General features: G+C 37.6%; 3 protein-coding genes across 5 annotated transcripts; 2 read left to right on the forward strand and 1 right to left on the reverse strand.

The window, feature by feature from the left end:
* Positions 1-45: 45 nt before the first annotated feature.
* On the forward strand, positions 46-2,093 carry pch2 (pachytene checkpoint 2 protein). Its single transcript, XM_034334426.2, has 7 exons — positions 46-242; positions 319-405; positions 504-663; positions 723-917; positions 998-1,225; positions 1,285-1,629; positions 1,696-2,093. The coding sequence occupies exons 1-7, from the start codon at positions 61-63 to the stop codon at positions 1,987-1,989; spliced, it is 1,491 nt and encodes a 496-aa protein (XP_034190317.2). The 5' UTR covers positions 46-60; the 3' UTR covers positions 1,990-2,093.
* Positions 2,094-2,774: 681 nt separating this feature from the next.
* Rim2 (replication in mitochondria 2) lies at positions 2,775-20,299 on the forward strand. 3 transcript variants are annotated; one of them, XR_004582425.2, is made up of 7 exons: positions 2,775-3,064; positions 4,275-4,460; positions 5,888-6,156; positions 14,959-15,077; positions 17,817-18,024; positions 18,647-19,123; positions 19,191-20,299. XR_004582425.2 is itself a non-coding variant. In XM_034334434.2 (6 exons), the coding sequence occupies exons 1-6, from the start codon at positions 3,024-3,026 to the stop codon at positions 18,919-18,921; spliced, it is 1,098 nt and encodes a 365-aa protein (XP_034190325.1). In that variant the 5' UTR covers positions 2,775-3,023; the 3' UTR covers positions 18,922-20,299. The 3 variants fall into 3 exon arrangements, 1 of the variants encoding a protein (XP_034190325.1); XR_004582426.2 differs by having other exon boundaries at positions 18,647-19,113; XM_034334434.2 differs by having other exon boundaries at positions 18,647-20,299.
* Positions 12,305-14,344, reverse strand: LOC117608810 (peroxiredoxin-5, mitochondrial-like). Its single transcript, XM_034334440.2, has 3 exons — positions 13,960-14,344; positions 12,897-13,002; positions 12,305-12,552 (listed from the first exon to the last, which is right to left on the reverse strand). The coding sequence occupies exons 1-3, from the start codon at positions 14,133-14,135 to the stop codon at positions 12,352-12,354; spliced, it is 483 nt and encodes a 160-aa protein (XP_034190331.1). The 5' UTR covers positions 14,136-14,344; the 3' UTR covers positions 12,305-12,351.
* Positions 20,300-20,506: the final 207 nt, after the last annotated feature.

Here is a 20,506-nt window from a genome sequence, read left to right on the forward strand (position 1 = left end):
CGGTTTTTTCTTTAAGATAGTTCCATATGTATCCGAATTACCGACTGAGTTTTCTTTTCGATGAAAACCAGGCATAAGTACAGAGCCAGCCCTGAACCTAGGCAGACTAGGACCCCCATAAGGGGCCTTTTTAGGAACTCGCCTCGGGCCCACGAAATCTTAGGACCGGCCCTGCATAAGTACCCTCCTCAACAGTTTGGAAACACCTGCGTAATAAGTTTCAAACTGTATTTGAAATTCTTGTAAGTTCCATGCCGTAAACAGTTTCATATTTATTATAACATATTTCATATTTCATTTGAAACTCGTTTCTTTCAGTTTTAGAGATTATCAAAGTAGAGAAAATTCGAATAAAATGGATGGGCCTAATGTTTTACACGTGGAAATCTGTCAAAACATAAACAGGTATAGCTGAGAATTTTTTCTTTGTTCCAGAGAATTTGTATTTTTAATCTTATTATAGAAATATCATTTAACCATACACTGTAATATTTCATTTTCAGTACATTGTCTTCAGAGGAGATAGAAAAGTTAGTAGAAGCTGAAATTTATTCATATGAGGATTCCATCCCTTTAGATATTATTTTAGATGGAAAAAAACTGTCAAACCATATTTTGAACGATCATGTCGATTCAATAATATGTTCCTATAGTTATGGAAAGGTAAATGATCGAATAAAATACTCTGACATTTATATTTATAACAAGTTCTACCGTTACAGAGAGGTCAGATGAAAGTACCAGTATATGCTGATGTAAAGTTTCATGTATATAGATTAACAACCGAATCAGCAGCTACAGAAACAATGGAAAATGATGGTGAAGATTTACCAGTATCTTCTCACTGGATATTACCAGTGAAGGAATTCCATTATTTATGGGAGAGTCTTTACTTTGATTCCAATATAAAAGACGATGTTAGTTGAAGCTAGATACATCTTTAATTTTTCTATTATTCATGATTATCTTTATTCATTTATTTTCATGTTTCTTTCAGCTGTTGCATTTTATAGAAACAGCAATGATATTTGCGGATCATAATGTTGATACGAATATCATAAGTTGGAACAAAGTAGTTTTACTGCATGGACCTCCGGGTACAGGGAAGACTAGTCTGTGCAAAGCTCTTGCACAAAAGATTATTATTCGTACAGGCAAAAGATTCAGTCATGGTGAATTCGTCGAAATAAATAGTCACAGTTTATTTTCAAAGTGGTTTTCAGAGGTAACGCTTATAGCTAAACATTAAATAATCTTACACTTAACATATGTCTTGATTTTCAGAGTGGAAAACTAGTTATGAAATTATTTAACGAAATAAAAAGGCTTCTTGAAAATCCGAATGCATTAGTTTGCATTTTAATCGACGAAATAGAATCTTTAGCGCACGCTCGTAAATCGTGCAGCGGGACTGAACCTACCGATGCTATAAGAGTAGTAAATGCTTTGTTAACACAATTGGATCAAATAAAGCGATACTCGAATGTTTTAATTTTAACAACCAGTAACTTATCAGAAGCCATTGATTTAGCATTTATCGATAGAGCGGACATAAAACAGTACATTGGGCCTCCCAAAGAGCAAGCCATATATCAAATTTATACATCATGTTTGAAGGAGTTGATGAGGGTATACAGATAAATTTTCTGATAGACGTATTATATAATACGTATGGCTTATATTAATATCTTTCAGGCCAAACTCATGGAACATGAAGAAATACATGATTTATCACATTTAAAAAAATTGGGCTACGATGAGACCTTAACTACAAAAAATAGTCTTAAATTAAAAGAACTTAGCGAAGAAAGTGTCGGTCTTAGCGGACGAATTTTAAGGAAAATACCATTTTTAGCGCATGCTTTTTATTTGCGAACCAAAAAATGTACTTTGGCTCGATTTTTAAGAGCCATGCATTTGGCTGTTAGAAGAGAAAAAGAGGGAAATGTCGAGGAAGTCTCTCAGGCGCTGCACCAATTGGAGTACTAAAAAGGTACTTCGTTTTTAGCCATTTTACTGCTTTTTATATTTTTTTACCAATAACAATGTAATTATAACAATACAAGATTCAGTATTATTTATTTAATTATTCATATATTGTTTCATAAATTACGTCTTTTATACTACATTGTATATTTTATTTTGATCGTTTCCCCATTCCTTTAATCCCATTGTTTTGCATTGTTAATTTGTTTTTATATTTAACCCATTAACTGCCAAATTTTTATTTTTGATATTTTTATTTAACATTTTATTTAATATAATCCTATTGCAAGTGATCAAAAAATATGTATATATATTCAAATCCCTATTTGGGGATCGTGGTAGCAAATGGGTTAAACAGCAATTTTTGAATGACCCTCGATTTGCCGCCATTGAGTTATCGAGTGTCGATTATATCGAATTTCGATCATATCCATAAACATAGTAAGTATAGACCGAGCATCCGTTGTATAAGCGTTGATGCATACGAAAGAGAGAGAAGAGCAATAAGAGGAGTTGCTCTCTCTTTTCAATACCGGAGAGGTGGGGAGAGCCTTAATAGGGGAAACGACGTACCGGTGTGGTACCGGCGCGAGGAGATGAGGAGAAGCGCTCCCCACTTCTCCGGCATTGAAAAGAGACAGAAACTCCTCTTATAACTTTTTTCTCTCTCATCCGCTTGTACATACAATGAATGCTCGGTCTATACTTCTATATCTATGATCATATCAAAGAACTCGCGGCATATCTAAAATGTCCATAGTTCATGGTGCATGGTACGCCGTTCATTTACTGCGGTCAATGCGATCAGTTGTTTTCGAGCTATCGAGGGTGAAGGTGGTGTTTTTTTTTTTTTACCGGTCGTTTTAATTCGATCGTCGAGACAAGAATCAAGTAATATTATCGAGACAATAAACAGCTGTGTCGAGCACAGTTTTCGTCGCGATTTGTGGGTGTGAACTTTCAGTGTTTCTCGTTCGTTTCTTCACTCTGAAGGTACACGCTTTTGGGGTGACAGGAATAATTCAACGAGGTGAAGAATGTTTGATCGCGACACCGCGATACACCTCGTTGCTGGAGGGTGGGTTTCATTTTTTATCACTTTTTCCCCGTTCCGTTTCGTAAATATCGCGGAATTGCGTGTCCGCCAAAGGATCAGCCTTTCGAACGCGTGTTAACCAATTTACGCCGGTTATGTTCTTCGATCGATTTTTTCTAACACGAAGATGCATATTTTGCGCAGTATTCGCGTTTCACGCGAATCGTAGAAAGGAATAAAAGTTTCTGAATGATAAAATACGATTCGCGAAAATTTTCTCAGCCTTGAATGATGCGACATATCGCCGGCTCGCGCTGTTACGTCATCTGCGTAATTTCTCGTGTGTATGTGCATATGCGTGGAATTGATCGTCCCATTTTAAAAACCGGCGTATTTTCCGGCGCCACGATGTACCTTCGAATTTTTACCAATCATCCAAAAATTATTTAATGAATTTTTCTCTTCACTGTCAATATATTAGCTTCTATATGTCACCTACAAGTGCAAGTTTTTACGTCGAATGTTTCCCTCGTTTTTTTTCGTACAACAATCGATTAGATCATATCGAAACGATATTCGATTATCCGTTGAAAGTCATGGCGTATACGGTGGTATCAGTATATGGAAAAGTATACGGTACTGTTTAATGCGCAATATATGAATTTACTGGTGCATTAACACCTCATTGATAAACAGAGGTGTGCTATTTAAATGAATTTTAATCGTCTTTTGATCGCATGCAGACAAAGCAGAATATATTTAGGTCGAAAGAGTTACAATAAATTTTTATCTATTTTATACTTACTGCATTCGAATTGTTAATACAAATTCTCAGTGCCGCCCCCGAGATTTCGGGGGGTACCTGAAATAAAATAAAAAAAAGTACCTGAAATAAAATTTATAAAATTAACATTCAAGCTTGTATAACTAATTTAGATTAATATTCAAGTAAAAATAACTCTTCTTGCATTCTTAGACGCAAAATCGTCTTACGGGGGCCCTACGCGACCGCCTAGTTTCCTAGGCCTAGGGCCGGCCCTGGACTTTAAATGGCCCTAGGCGGCCGCTCAGGCCCAGGGCCGGCCCTAGACCTTGCGGGGCCCTAGGCGGCCGCCTAGTTTCCTAGTTCCAGGGCCGGCCCTGAATTTTGCGTTACAAAATTTATATTATCATTCGATCGAAACTCAAACGACCTACTTTCCCGGAATTTTCTTAATCCCATTTCTCACGTAGATTATCTCGCTTTTTTCAGAGTGGCTGGTACAGCGGGGGCGATAGTTACGTGTCCTTTGGAGGTGGTTAAAACACGATTGCAATCCTCCTCTTCCGGTTTCTATCCGCCCCCGGTGAACAAGGAGCTCACTTCCGGTCATGTCACATGCAAGAGCTTTCCGAAACCGGAACAAAGGAGGAGGCTATGCACAGGAGGGTACACTAGGTAATATCGCTTTAATGGTACCACAGAACTAACTAAAACTTTTCCAATTATGAATAAGTTCCTACTAAACGTACAATTAAGTAAAAGCTTGATTCTTATAGATTCCACCAAGCGGAACCAAGATGTACTCTGAAACCTTTCCAATGGAAATTTCTTTTTTTATGCTAACGCTACACTAACAATAGATGGGAGAGTCAAAGATATTCAGATGATTGTTGAGAATGCAGCATACTTCAAACTAACAGAATATGCCTAGATGCATCTTCTAGTAATTTTTTAGTAAATAAAATAATTAGAATTATTGAGAGAAACAATTTAAGAATATTCAAGGGTACAGGCATGTAAGACCATGAATCTAAGTGTCAGGACACACGATTCGCTTTCTAGACCGTAGATCTACGGTCTTCGGTGTCATCGAGTTAAAGTAACACGTTTTATCGCTTTTGAACGGCTCACGTTTCACACTAGAACGGTCGTTCCCTCTTCACACCTTACCGGTTGTTTGTTTTACTTATACACACTATCATTTTTGTGTTTTCTTTATCTATATTGATGTATAAACGTGATATTGATATTTCTATTTAACGTTTATCCCTTGTGAAAGATTGCGTCAACGTTATAGTATCATTGATCATGAATGTTAACTATTTTCTGTGGATGTATAACGTCGAAACGTTTACCGTGTATGCATCAGCATTTCTCGCATTAGTGAAATTCCCCAGCTGAAAATAAACCTTCCTCTAGCCTGCTGTGTGTTTCTTGACACACAGTCTATTGTATAGAATACTATTCGGTAATTCAGACATCCTAACTGTACACGGTATTCTTCCACGCTTAAATGATATTTAAAATTAGCCAGTGCATCGAGATTTAGAAACTGGACTAAAGCAGAATTTCATAATTGATTGAAGTACTTTAATTGACAAGTAAACAAACGTTATACCATCTGTTACTTAAAATATCACCAGATTAAATTATAATTAAAGTAAACATGTCATTAATGATGTTTACATTAATATTACTAACTATTAAATTTATAATAATTTAAATAATTAATATTAAAAATTAAATTTATAATAATTTAAATAACTAATATTATCAAAAATTAAATTTATAATAATTTGAATAATATGATTAAAAATTAAATTTATAATAATTTAAATAATATGATTAAAAATTAAATTTATAATAATTTAAATAACTAATATCATCAAAAATTAAATTTATAATAATTAAAATAATTAATATTAAAAATTAATCAAATACAAACAGTTAAAATTTAAATTAATACATTTTTAAGATAAGGAAATTAATGAGTTCATGACCTATCACTTTTTTCCTCTGTTTGGAAAGTGGGTCGTGCAATAAAAATTCCATATACCATTTTATATACTACTAACGGATTGAATCCTTTCTGTGTGTTACAGGCATGCCCTAGTCGCCCTGTCCCACTTTGGCTCTAGCCCCCCGGAAGGCACACCCCACAGTCATTCACCGGGTATCTACCAGTGCATAAGGTACATCGTCCAGAACGAAGGGACTAAGGCCCTCTTCAAAGGACTCGGCCCGAATCTCGTGGGAGTCGCCCCGTCCAGAGCGATTTACTTCTGCGCTTATTCGAAGAGCAAAATAGCCTTCAACGCGATCCTTACCCCGGATACGCCGCTCGTTCACGTGTTCTCCGCATTCTGCGCTGGTGAGTCCGTTATCTTGCCCGCCTCTTATCGATTAACCCACTGCCCGGTTATCTGCTGCAGCTTCATTCTAATCTGTTCATCAATTTTAGGGTTCATATGTGTGTTTGCGTGAAAAGGAGGATTGTGTTTGTTTGATGGATGCGTTTTGGATATAAGGGTGTATGAGGTGCTGCGAGGAAAGGAGAGAGAAATTAAGGATCAGGACTAAGAGGCTGTCAGGAATTAGTATCCATGAATGTTGACGAATCGGTAACTCGCAATGCGGAACGCTTCCTGTCGCACCAGAGAATAGATTACGAGATCCCCGAACAAAGGCATCGCCCTTCTATGCGCGGTACATGGATCCCGTTATCGCGCTTCTTTTTCGGGAACAACCAAGGCGGCTGTTGATAAAAAGAGCTCAGTGGGGTCAAGTCGCGCGTCATTCGACTTATCTCACTGAATGGATTCACCGCAAATAACTGGCTTGTAATTCTGACGCACTTTTGATCTCTCCTAGTGCACCGATAACCCGTTGCAACGCAAGCATCTGCGCTTTTATATTTCAATCTATTTCTGTAGCCACCGGGGGGAGAATCTTCTCGACGACTTCCGGAAAAAATAGGCTCCTCCTAAAAATTATTTAGTGTTAGCCTTGGGTTCAATCGTGGACCATGATGAGGCATTTATATTATATTTATGTTTCATTCATTTCAGTCGATATCTTTTTATCTAACTGATATGTTTGAAGTTCTATCACCTTGAAGAGCATACAGGAATAATTGACTGTGGAATATTTCTAAGAGATCTTCAGGATCTTTAATTTTTCTATTCGAGTACAAGTGTCTGCTAAGTACAATCGCGTCATATGTTTGTAATTCGTGATTTGCTTAATGGGTAGATATCTGTTATCCGGGGGAAAGTTGAACTTCGACCCCGAAGCAATCGACAAGCTGTCTCCGCAGGGGTCCTCGAGATTCGCGTTATCCAAATGCGTTTCGCTATGTAAAGAAAGTTTCAATTTATTTTTTTACCTCTACAGATATTTTTTTCTGGAAGGATTGCGATCCCACGAGACAGATATAGATGTTCCAGAAACCGACTGGTGTTATCTGATACAATCTTGCTTACCAAGAGAGCGTGAAATACCCTCGACAAATTTACTTTAGTCAATTAATATAAGTAACTAAAGAAAAAATATGAGGATTGAAATGGCACGTTGTTTATTGAAATGGAATGTCTGGAAGTTGTTTTGCAAGTTCACTAAAAGATGGAATGCTCTGTAACTGAGATATTAAAAATAAGCAAGGATTGAGATTCTTGTTTGTATCCTGAGCAAGTTGAACATGGACAGGCCTGAAAGAACAAAAGAGGCAGGTAGTGGTAGTTCCGTCGACGTGGGTTGTGAGCTCCTTTTTCCGTGGCCCGTTTCAAGGGGGTCCCCCTTTAACGAAAAACGTGCATCTGGTCACGTAGCCAGCTGATTTTTCATCAGCTATCTCTGAACACTGACGAGGCATTTATATTTCTGACCTTGTTTTTCCTATTTGCCGTTGCTCGCAATCACCGGATTTCAATCATTTCCTTCTCTTATTTACGGCAGTAGAGTACTTCAAATGATATCAATGGAAGTATTTCTTGTTTGGGAAAAACAGGTGACAGTAATTTTATTATATTTCATATTATTTTTGAAACATATTATTAATAGATAAATATTCATTCCTATTTTAAAACATACGCTATAGGACAGGAATGATAGGATAAAAATGTTTAGAACGTATGATCAGCGATCAGCTGCACTTTCTGTTAAGTACACAACTTTCCTCGCTTCGTTTATTAAAGATGGACTTTTGCTCCTCGTTGATACGTTAGAGAATGCCCTCAAGACGTTTCTCGTTTGCAATTGCATTCAATTACCGACGGCCTTGAAACGGTCGCTCAATTACTATACAGGCTCGTAGACTGCACGCAAGTGGTGCACGCTAGGCGAGAAAGCGATAATCGGTGAATACTGGTTGAAAATCTTCGGAGAGTACTCTTTAATCACCACTCTCGAGTAGTATCATTGGGACGACCGCTGACATGCTTGATCTCACGACTGAAAAATCACTGATAAATGGAAAGTTGCCTGACATGTGGTTACATTGTAAGCCGAACAGCCAGTGTGCACGTGCTCTTTCGTGTTTGTCGTATTTCAAGCCTTTCAGTTGGCCAGAAAACAAATTTAGGAGATGACGCACCTGGTGCGTCTTATACTGTATGCATCAGACGACGCACCACGTGCGTCATACAAAGCAGTGTACCTGAATAAGTAATAAACAATTACTACAATCGTTTTGTTTATGTTAAATTATCAAATATTTGATATTCCATAGCACATGACGCACATGGTGCGTCTTATGCTGTATGTATCAGGCGACGCACCGTGTGTGTCATATGCTATCAATTACCAAAAATTTGATAATTTAACATAAACAAAACGATTGTAGCAATTGTTTATTAGTTATTCAGGTACACTGATCTGTATGACGCAGCTGGTGCGTCTTATGCTGTATACATCAGGCGACGCACCACGTGCGTCATACAAAGTAGTGTACCTGAATAACTAATGAACATTTGCTAAAATCGTTTTGTTTACGTTATATTATCAAATATTTGGTATTCGATAGCACATGACGCACATGGTGCGTCTTATGCTGTACGTATCAAGCGACGCACCGTGTGCGTCATATCCTATCAAATACCAAAAATTTAATAATATAACGTAAACAAAACGATTGTAGCAATTGTTTATTAGTTATTCAGGTACACTGATCTGTATGACGCACCTGGTGCGTCTTATGCTGTATACATCAGGCGACGCACCACGTGCGTCATACAAAGTAGTGTACCTGAATAACTAATGAACATTTGCTAAAATCGTTTTGTTTACGTTATATTATCAAATATTTGGTATTCGATAGCGCATGACGCACATGGTGCGTCTTATGCTGTACGTATCAGGCGACGCACCGTGTGCGTCATGTGCTATAGAATACCAAAAATTTAATAATATAACGTAAACAAAACGATTGTAGCAATTGTTTATTAGCTATTCCGAGTTTGCATACAGGTACAGTGCTCTGTTGACCCAGTTCGTGGGGGATGAACTCAGCCAACGCACTGTTTACCGTGGTGCCCGGTTACAACGCATCCGGATTATGCAACCGGACGGTATTTGTCCTTCGAACATCGAAGCACGTTCAAAACAGTGCTGTGTGTTTATCTAATGACCAATTGGGAGTTGTAGAAATGTATGCATGTTGATTGAAATATTGGAATGTGTGGGTATACTGATTGCTGGTATATTTGAGAATATTAGATAATGTTGAATCATTGATATAAGGGGTATCAGGAAAATGTAGGAGTAGTTTGAGAGCTGAGAATATTTCAGAGAATTTGGAACCTTAACCCATTCGCCAATGTCCCATTTTTGGGACACATTTTCAAATTTTTTTTTTTTTAAATTATCAGTTATTAAAAAAAGAATTTGAAAATGTGTCCCAAAAATGGGACATAATGGGTTAAGCGTAGGATAAGCGAAAAGATATTCCGAGTCCCTGATCTCGGATTTTCAGCTGGTAAACGATTCTGTTCTAGTATTCCTATAGCGTTTCCAGTGAGGTAGGTCAAACAGAAACAATCAATATTTTCCTTGGGCTTCGCAGACGAGTTCAAGAATCATCCGTATCGCGTACACATGCTAACTCACGTGGCTGGTTAGCAAAGAAATGCTGAACAGAAAGAATCATTTGCATTGCGTGGAATCTGAGGGAAATCATCATAGGGAAACAGTGCATACTTCAAATATTTTTCATACCGTTCACACTCCGTTGTCAGTGCAACGAGAAAAAACATTAGAAAATTCAGGTCTCGTACAGGAGACGAAATCCAGCAGTCGATGCACGTTTAACGAGCCCACGGAACTGCAGGATCTGAATATAAAAATAAACAGGCACGGTTGAAAGGAACGAATCGCGTTATGTAACACGCCTTAGCGATTAAATCCTTTGCTAATACTGCTGATGAAAGAAGCTTCGGAACAGCATTCTGTTGATTGCATCTCTTTGTATTTAAAGCGTTGAAATTTTTGCTACTCTTAAATATCTAGGGTATGATAAATTAAAATATTTTATCTAGCATGAGCCTGAAATAATCAGAATAAATTTCCATTTATTCATCTGAATAAATTAAATGTTAAATCCTCCTCAAAGTTTCAGGGTCACTCATCGAAAATGCGATTCTAAACGCGGTTTTGTTTACCTTGATACGTTGACTTGTGACTTTCGTGTTTGTCACCGACGGCGTATCTAAAGAAGTGTAAACAACCGATTGGTAGACAGGTGAGACCGCTAACTGCGCAACAGGAATTTCTTTTTTTTCACTTTTCAACGTGCAGGGCACGTGGCACGACACGGTGACACATACAGGGTGTCCCAGCCCAAATGACAAAAAATTATTGATATGGAAATTGTATGGTAAAATGGTAAAAAATCTTCTACGTTATTAGTTTGAGATATGATGGTCAAGTTTTGTTTTTTGAATGGTACCATATGTTTTTTTCAGGTCATGTGATAGTGCCTCTCCAGACGAATTCATTAGGCTTTAATGTATACACTCGATTTTAATTAATTTCCCAATTTTCTCGGTTTGAGTAGCCAGTCGTAAAAGCGGCCCTATCATTGCCGTTTCTTATTCTTTGGATCAGCATTTACCGCAACAATAGGGCCACTTTTTCACCTGTTACTCAAATCTAGATATCTACTGAAAATCGGGAATTACACATTCAAGCTTAATAAATTCTGTGCTTTTGAAATAGTGCCTGATATATACAGCATAAGACGCACCAGGTGCGTCATACAGATCAGTGTACCTGAATAACTAATAAACAATTGCTACATTCGTTTTGTTTACGTTAAATTATCAAATTTTTGGTATTTGATAGGATATGACGCACACGGTGCGTCGTCTGATACGTACAGCATAAGACGCACTATGTGCGTCATGTGCTATGGAATACCAATAGTTACTTTTCAAATTTCAAGCTCTCTATTTGTCATTCCACATTATTTGTACTATAGCAATATTATTTACAATAATGTTTTTCTATTGTTTTCCTTTAATTACTCAGGGGAGTGTAATTTGCAGAGTCGGTCACCGATGACCCCCATGACGTTCAACGTGTTAAACTAATTTTTCACTTCGGCCAAAACATAGTTCCCATTATACCGTGCAATTTCCATATCAAAAATTTTTGGTATAACGGCTCTGTCATACTTGGGCTGGGACGGGTCCAGCCCAAAATCCCGACACCCAAAAGTTTGGGTGTCCTAACCTAAACTTAACCCTAACCTAACCTTACAAAAAGTTATCCAGAACTAACCTAACCTAATCTTCCAAAAAGTTACACAAAACTAACCTAACCTTACAGAAAGTTACCCAGAACTAACCTAACCTAATCTTCCAAAAAGTTACACAAAACTAACCTAACCTTACAGAAAGTTACCCAGAACTAACCTAACCTAATCTTCCAAAAAGTTACACAAAACTAACCTAACCTTATCAAGAACACGGAGTTTTGGGTGTGGGGATTTTGGGTGCCACCGGAGTGGGACACCCTGTACACTCCCGGTACACGTATCGTTCGGAGGAAGTGTGCGAGCGAGTTCCCAACTGCTCCGTCCGACTATGTAATCTCGCGTGTTTTGATTCGGTAACGGTCGCTATAAAAATAGACCAGGAACGTGTGTTTACGAGGAATCACGTTGCACTCACGATACGGCGTCACACGTGAGGCATAGGAAGGATCCAATTGTGAGCCTCCATTGACCGTGCGCTTCTTGCGCGCTAATCGACTGGTCACTTAGTTTCTATTTGTGGATACGAATACGACTCTCCTGATAATGTTTTTCATTCTTCGATTACATGCTCTGATGGTTCGTATCTAATGCTATGTTTCTCTTTTTTAGGTTTTTCTGTTGCACATCGGATGTTTTGAATGTTAAGATACATGGGTTTGATTGGAGCGTTTGTATGGATGTGTTGAAGCACTAATTTCTCAGTGAGAGGCATTAGAGTATTGGGATAATAGACTAAACGAGGCATTACACAATTCCCAAGGATCACGACGCAACATCAGCATAACAGAGAATGTTTATTTCTAATTGATAAGATAATCAGGTGCAATAAGTTGGAACTCCGTCCGAATGTAAACAGACGAGTTTCACATTAGGCGCGTCTATAAATAATTCTTTGACAACACCGTTCACGATTGCCATGGAATACCTTCTACTTCTTATTCCTCCTAGTTCTGGAATATCAGTGTCCATTCCAATTGCCTTGGTATACGATGCCATTGGATCTGCCAACATTCTTACCTGAATTCAATTTGTCACTTTAATCGTTTCGGTATTTAAACTGAAGGAGAATTCATTTTCTATCCATAAACTGATACAATCCTTTCTAACGTAACCGACAATTGGGTCAGTATTAAAATTAGAAAAAATCTGGTGAACTGGTGAAACCAGTTCGAGCTGGTTTCCACGCTGGCTAATTAATATAATGATCCATTAAAATGAAGTAAAACTATTTTGCTTTCGGATTGAACATTTTTTAAAGCCTCTCTGTTTAACACGGTTCTGATTCGATGAGAAATTAATGGATGCGTTGAAAGTATGTTGAATTTTAATGAGATTGTTACTCTCATTGTTGGCACTGTTACCTTATCGTTAGCTCCTTTGGCATTCCCCCAAGCAGAAAGCACGAATGGGTCGTTTACAGACACACAGATTATTTCCTGAAAGCCCAGAAACCTCAAATCTGTCGACCTAATCGATTCATCGACAATGGTTAAAGTACGTTTCAGAAAAACACAATCGTTATTAAAGTACTTATCTGGGGAACTACCCAAGTGGTAATGTTCATTTATTAATGAAACTCTGCCACCGTGTAGAGCTCGTCGAGCTGAACACACCTACACCCCATTTTGGTGGCAGACGATTAATTGTTTAAAAGATATTAACAATTAAAGTTAATACATTCAGAAGTCCTTACATTCAGAAGTATAACGAACTGGCGCGCAGAAACGATTAGCCCTGTGGTTAAACACATAACTCGCAATCTGAAGGTGCAGGGTTCAAATCCTTGATTCCTAACAATTTTTTTTTTTTTTTATAATTGTTTCTTTTTGACAACCTATTACAGCTGTATTATAATCACTGCATTTATTAATAATTTAAATTCTATAAAAATTGCAACGTATATAATGAATTATTAATAAATATAGTAACTATAATAGGTAGCTGTAATTGGTAGTCAAAAAGAAACAAAGTACCATAAAAAAAAAAATTAGGAATCAAGGATTTGAACCCTGCACCTTTAGATTGCGATTCATACGTTTAACCACGGAGCTAATCATTTTTTTTTTTTTTTTTTTAAACGAACATTTATTGTTCCAGAGATAACAATATTTACAAGGAGTGCAATAAACATAACAAACAAAAGATAACTAATATTTTACCATTATTTAAAAAACGAGACAAAAGGCTTCAGCATTTCCACGTATGAATTTCCACGTAACTAACTTTAATTGTTAATATCTTTTAAACAATTAACCATCTGCCCCCAAAATGGGGTACAGGCTTATTCAGCTCGACGAGCTCTACACGATGGCAAAGTTTCATTAACAAGTGGGTAGTTCCCCTCGTTAATACTATTCCAGTTAAATTTGATCTGTTTAAAAAATTAGGTACTCTGAAGTGATAGTAAAACCAGGATCCCCATACTTTTCAATAAATCCTCTTAAATGAACCCTGGAACATCCAGGAACATAAGCACCGGGTACACCAAAGATGATGGCCTTCTTATTCCCCACGAGATCCAAAATATTGATTCGATTTTCTGGTTGAGCCTCGTACAAGGTCGCGTTAGGTATTCTGTTCCCTTTTCTGATTTGAGGCATCTTTATTTTCTACGGCTTCGCTTAACCTCGTTCCTAATTCGAATCGGGTCAAACGATCATCGTAACCAAATTTCTGTTCCTCTTTCATTTGTTTATCTCGAGTATCGCTATAATTCGCGAATCGAACGGAATCGAGCCTTCGTCTCCCAATCCTTGCCGCGTCTGATGCTCCTCTCCGTTAGAGATAAATTTAGATGTTGGCATGTTTGCAGGAATCGCAGTGTTCGATCGACGAATTTCTGCCAGCGGGAGAGGCGGCGGCTCGAGGCTCGATTTGGATTCACGAAAAAAAAAAAAAAAAAAAATAAATTCCGACGAGAGCGCGATTGTTTGGCTCGGCTGACTTTGTTGTTTCAAGACGGTTACGCGGGACCAATGTCGCAACCGAGAGAGTTCGTGCTTCGAAAATCCAACGGGAGACGATTCTGTGACTCAACTGAGGTCAATTGATGAGCGCCGGAAGGTCGAGTTATCTGTGGTCATTGTTGTTGTCAGAAGAGTTCACGGTCTTGACGTTTCAAATGTTAATTGCCCAAACAGGAAGCGTTACGCTTTGTAATTGAGAAATTTAATTAATTAATGCTTGTAATCAGTTCGAGCATGGACCAAGGTTCAGAGCTTTCCAAATTTTACAATGAACGTTTAGAGACTCTTTTTGAGAACAAGCCCCCAGCCTATTTACTGTTGTACTAGTTAATGTGACAATAATTATTTCAGACTGTAGGCAGGCTGTAAAAACACCCCCCTACCCAAGAAGCTGTTCAAAACTCAACTCCTCGTACACGCAACAGCCGGATTAAAGAAACGTGCATTCATTTTTCAGGTTTCGTGGCATGCACCTTGACAAATCCTATTTGGTTCGTGAAGACCAGGCTACAGCTGGACCATCGGTCGGACAAAATCACCGCGATGGAGTGTGTGCAAAGGATATATCGCCAATCGGTACGAGATTCTTCCAAACGACACATCAATTATTTTATTGGAGGTCTTACACAAGCTTAGAAGGATCTAGACGGGGATTTCACGTGATCAATAACGAGTCGTTTCCTCGCTCTATAAACATCAGCCACATATTATATTTTCCTGCCCGATGCACAGTCCGTGCATCTAGATTTATTCTGAGAGAACTCATCAATCATTCTTTAGCTAAAGTTCTTCCCTGATCAATACACAGGTGTAGAGAAGCGTTGCTTTGCTAGAAGAGATAGTACATATGTTAGGATACGTTATTTCTTGTTCAAAAGTGTTCGTTGGGCAATACAGGGACCGAGTATGTCCCTAAAACACGCCCCCTCACTGATAAGGGATGCATAATGCACCTTTTTGTCAAATTGAGGGAGACGAATTGAATTATTTCTTATTTAAGCAATGTACTGGAGTAGATTATAGTAAAAGGAAAGAATGGTACTTTCTAGGCCACTGAAACTCATTACTTGTGCTGAAAAAGAATAGAAGAACAATAAGTGTGACCGAAGGAGGGCAACTTTTGGTCTGAAGTATTTTTTAAAGAAGATGAAAGGAACGTTTTACACTTTGATCGAATTAGTTGTCTGGAAAGAAGAAAAAGGATAACGAGAACTGTCGCTGACAAAAATTCAACAATGTCGATGGTGCAACAATAAACATCTTGTTGCAGCCAAAGATATTTTTATCACAGTCTATGCATAGAAACCAGGAGCACAAATGCATGCATGTAGAACGTGTTTAAAGATGATGCATTCGCTCGGTAACGATCTATGATGATAGATGAATTTGTATTATAATGGTTGAAAGAATCTGGTTTTAAAAAAAGTTACCATTTCAGAATTAACGTTGCGTTCAATTGCGTTGTCCGACGAGAACATTTGCATCGCAATTGTACCGAAGCCAGTTCTAAAACGAGCCTTGCGACCTACGAATAGTAAATAACGATAAAAATAACCGGCGTAATATGCGATCCGCAAAAACAACGATTTATAGATCATTCTAGCGGAATGTATAGTGTATATCTTGCGCAATCCTCATTAATGGCGCCTCTGTTTTTATTCGCAAAGGGAACTGAACTATGTACACGTTCCTTCTGTAAACATGCAATCAGCTACACGAAGACAAAGAGAAAAACAAATTAATTTTCATGAGTAGAACGAATGATCAATTAGTTGATAAGTACCTGCCCGATGTTATTTTTAAGCAGAATAACTTGTCTAGATAAGGTATAGGGTGATAATAGAAGCTAGGAAAAATTATACATTAAGATATAGGGAGGATTATTCCTGCGTAACTTGAAACTATAGCACATTTCATGCTGTCGTCACTTCTAAGTAAATTTGAGTATGTAGTAGAATAATTTTAAGCAGAATAACTTGTCTAGATAAAGTATAGGGTGACAATAGAAACTAGGAAAAATTACACATTAAGATATAGGGAGGATTATTCCTGCGTAACTTGAAACTATAGCACATTTCATGCTGTCGTCACTTCTAAGTAAATTTGAGTATGTAGTAGAATAATTTTAAGCAGAATGACTTGTCTGGATAAGGTATAGGGTGATAATAGAAACTAGGAAAAATTATACATTAAGATATAGGGAGGATTATTCCTGCTTAACTTAGTTCTATAGCACATTTCATGCTATGGTCACTTCTAAGTAAATTTGAGTATGTAGTAGAATAATTTTAAGCAGAATGACTTGTCTGGATAAGGTATAGGGTGATAATAGAAACTAGGAAAAATTATACATTAAGATATAGGGAGGATTATTCCTGCGTAACTTGAAACTATAGCACATTTCATGCTATGGTCTCTTCTACGTAAATTTGAGTATATAGTAGAATAATTTTAAGCAGAATAACTTGTCTGGATAAGGTATAGGGTGATAATAGAAGCTAGGAAAAATTATACATTAAGATATAGGGAGGATTATTCCTGCTTAACTTAGTTCTATAGCACATTTCATGCTATGGTCTCTTCTACGTAAATTTGAGTATATAGTAGAATAATTTTAAGCAGAATAACTTGTCTGGATAAGGTATAGGGTGATAATAGAAGCTAGGAAAAATTATACATTAAGATATAGGGAGGATTATTCCTGCTTAACTTAGTTCTATAGCACATTTCATGCTATGGTCTCTTGTACGTAAATTTGAGTATTTAGTAGAATAATTTTAAGCAGAATAACTTGTCTGGATAAGGTATAGGGTGATAATAGAAACTATGAAAAATTATACATTAAGATGTAGGGAGGATTATTCCTGCGTAACTTAAAACTGAGGCATATTTCTTGCTATGGTCCCTTCTGAATTTCAGTTATCGAATACACAATACAGTGATAAATAGTCATTCATAAAGCAGGGATTTGCCAACTTATCATTCTTAGTTATCAAGTGATCATACTTTAATGGAGTGATAGGATTAACCCTTTGCTGATAGCATAAATATTACAATTGATGTAGGTAACAGATGTGAACCATCATTTAAACCTATCACTGTAAGCTACATTTGGGACTCCAGCATGTATGTGCGTGCAATGATAAGATTGATTAAGTATCAGTCTTTACTGATAAAGTCTCCATTCATGATTCATGTTATCCTATCGCTCTGTCAGCATGGCAGGCTTCTTTTAATATTTACTTTATTATAAAACTGATGGTATTAACTTCCTGTATGAAAGTGAAATTTAAAATCTTCTGTTATATTTTTCAGGGTATCCTGGGATTCTACAAAGGCATCGTAGCCTCCTACGTAGGAATAAGCGAAACTGTGATACACTTTGTGATCTACGAGGCGGTGAAGGCTTCGTTAGTGGCATACAGGATGCCAGACGATCGCAAAACGTTGCGCGATTTTCTAGAATTCATGGCCGCTGGTTCCTTCTCGAAAACGATCGCCTCTTCCATCGCTTACCCCCATGGTAAGGTCGGCTGTGATTAATCCTGCTACCATTAACAGAGGGAAAATGATTTCGCGTTTCCTGTTTCGGTTGCAATCTATTTTTGTAACACTGCTAATGATGCAGATATTGGCTTTCGTTCAAGATCAAAGCGTGGGTGTACAAGTTTGCAAAAGGCTTATCAAATTTGCTTCTTGTAAAAAAATTATTCTGGAGAGATCTTGATTGTAGATGATTAATTTAGAAGAACAGCAGCGGGACGAAGCTTCAATTTGGTTCAACATGGTCTAAAAGTATAATCATTCAGCTGCCAGCTCTGATCGATTAAGTTTGATTGTAGACACCGAAGTTCCACTTCCTCTGCTATTCTCTGGCCAAAATCAATTGCTTCACTGCGACCACCTTGTTTACTACTGTTACAAGCTTTATAATTATCCTCAGACAGATTCCAAATAGAAATTCTATTTACAAAATGAAAGCATAGTCAATTGATTTATGAGAAATTATTTTCTCAGATTCCAAATAGAAATTCTATTTACAAAATAGAAGCCCAGTCAATTGACTAATGAGAAATTATTTTCTCCAATAAGATTACTCTTTTATAATTGACTTCTGTTTAACTAACAAATGTAAACATTTTCAGAGGTTGTCAGAACACGACTGAGAGAGGAAGGTACAAAGTACTACGGTTTCTTTCAAACTGTAAGAACCGTCCTCGCCGAGGAAGGCCGCCATGGTTTGTATCGTGGACTCGGTACCCATCTGATCAGGCAGATACCGAACACAGCGATCATCATGGCGACGTACGAGGCGGTTGTGTACATTCTGAACAGGCACTTCCACGAACAAGCTCTGATAAATAACGCTAAGGAGTCCCAATACTACACGGAGTCGAAATCGAAGAGCGAACTCGCCTAGGACTTGCTTTCGGCCCCCGAGTAACGAGGGCCAATTGGCTCGTAGCGAATCCTGAAGCTGCGTCCAACTCGCAACACCCGTCCAAGAGCGTTCCAGGTGCGAAGGGGACGCCCGATGGACAACGTGCGCGTTTCCATCATCGCAGGAGACGCTGGCCTACGCCTTTAGCTGTCCAGATTCGTTACGTGGAAGGTAGCAAAAGGTATCGCAGCGAGCCTATCGCTGTATACTTTGTAAGCGTAGCAAAAAGTAGTCCTTCCTCCTTTCAGGTAGCGTACGTACACACGCGGAACAGCCTCTGACTGTACATCGCCAACACAGACGGGATACGAAGCAGGGAAACGAAGCTGGAATTAAATGAGAGTCAGTTATACGTCTCAGAACGCGATACGTTACCGTCTTTTATTCGCGGGGTGATTTGTAAGATTCGATGAACCGCGTTGCCTGTAGTCTGTTCTTTCATTGGTAGCGATACGAGTAGACGCGATGGAGGGCCATTTCAGGTGTCTGGTGATTTCTGAAAGTTTTGAAATTCGATAGAACGATGCTTCTCTGATCTTAAAAAAAAATAATAATAATCACTGAAATGGCTCTGTATTCATTTGATGCAGTATTACGATCTCGCTAGAACCTGCGCACTTAATTTAGGCCAAAAGTTAATATACTAAAATAGAAAGGAAAAATGATTGCTTCTGAATATGATCGTTGTACCTAATTTGATCATTGTTAAATAAACTATCGATATCTTTCTTCTAATAGAAACATCAATTAGTTTGTAATAACCTCCTCGAACGGAAGAAAGACATTTCGTTATCGCTTAAAATAGAAGTTAATATACGTAAGATAAGATTTCGACATATGCAATACCAGTTTTACATTCTATAATATGTAATTTGTAAATCAACGAAGAGGGAAGTTCGCGATCATTGGACGCGTTGGATACACAACCTCGATGATTCTGTAAATGGTAGAAATTAGATAATCCTTGTACATAGAACAATAAACGCGTTATACACACACACAAACACGTTATGTGTATATAAAAATATACCAGTAGATTCACAGTAGTTTGTATTTTTTCGAGTGTGTATTATACCATGTCATTGTTAAAAAAAAAAATTATAGCAAAGATTTCATAACAAAGAGGAGAAATGTTGCCGTCTGTAGCTTCCTCAATTGTACACGTCTATACTTGTAATTAGAAAGACATAGAAGTGCGTTGTTAGTGTGATCCATTAAAGAAGCGATAAATATTATTGATAAGTTACATGTGTAAGAAGATCAATGATGTTTTGTTATTGAGAGATATCCTATCGGTTTACCTAACTTTTATAAGTTTGATTACGTTGTTGCAAGCTACCGATTTTTTTTTTTTTTTGCTAGATGTTAAGAGGTGTGATGTATAGACATTTAGTTTTTATACTAAATATGATTCGCGTACAAGATTTACTTTGGCTTGCTGTTTGTAATATACAGGGTGTCCCAGAATTCATTTTCACTCTGTGAAAGGGTGGTAGCTGAGGTGATTTTGAACAACATTTTCCTTTGCGAAAATGTTGTTCGAAGCTTCGTTTTTGAATTATTA

This window comes from Osmia lignaria, chromosome 8 (assembly GCF_051020975.1).
Source record: "Osmia lignaria lignaria isolate PbOS001 chromosome 8, iyOsmLign1, whole genome shotgun sequence".
NCBI classification, from domain to species: domain Eukaryota; kingdom Metazoa; phylum Arthropoda; class Insecta; order Hymenoptera; family Megachilidae; genus Osmia; species Osmia lignaria.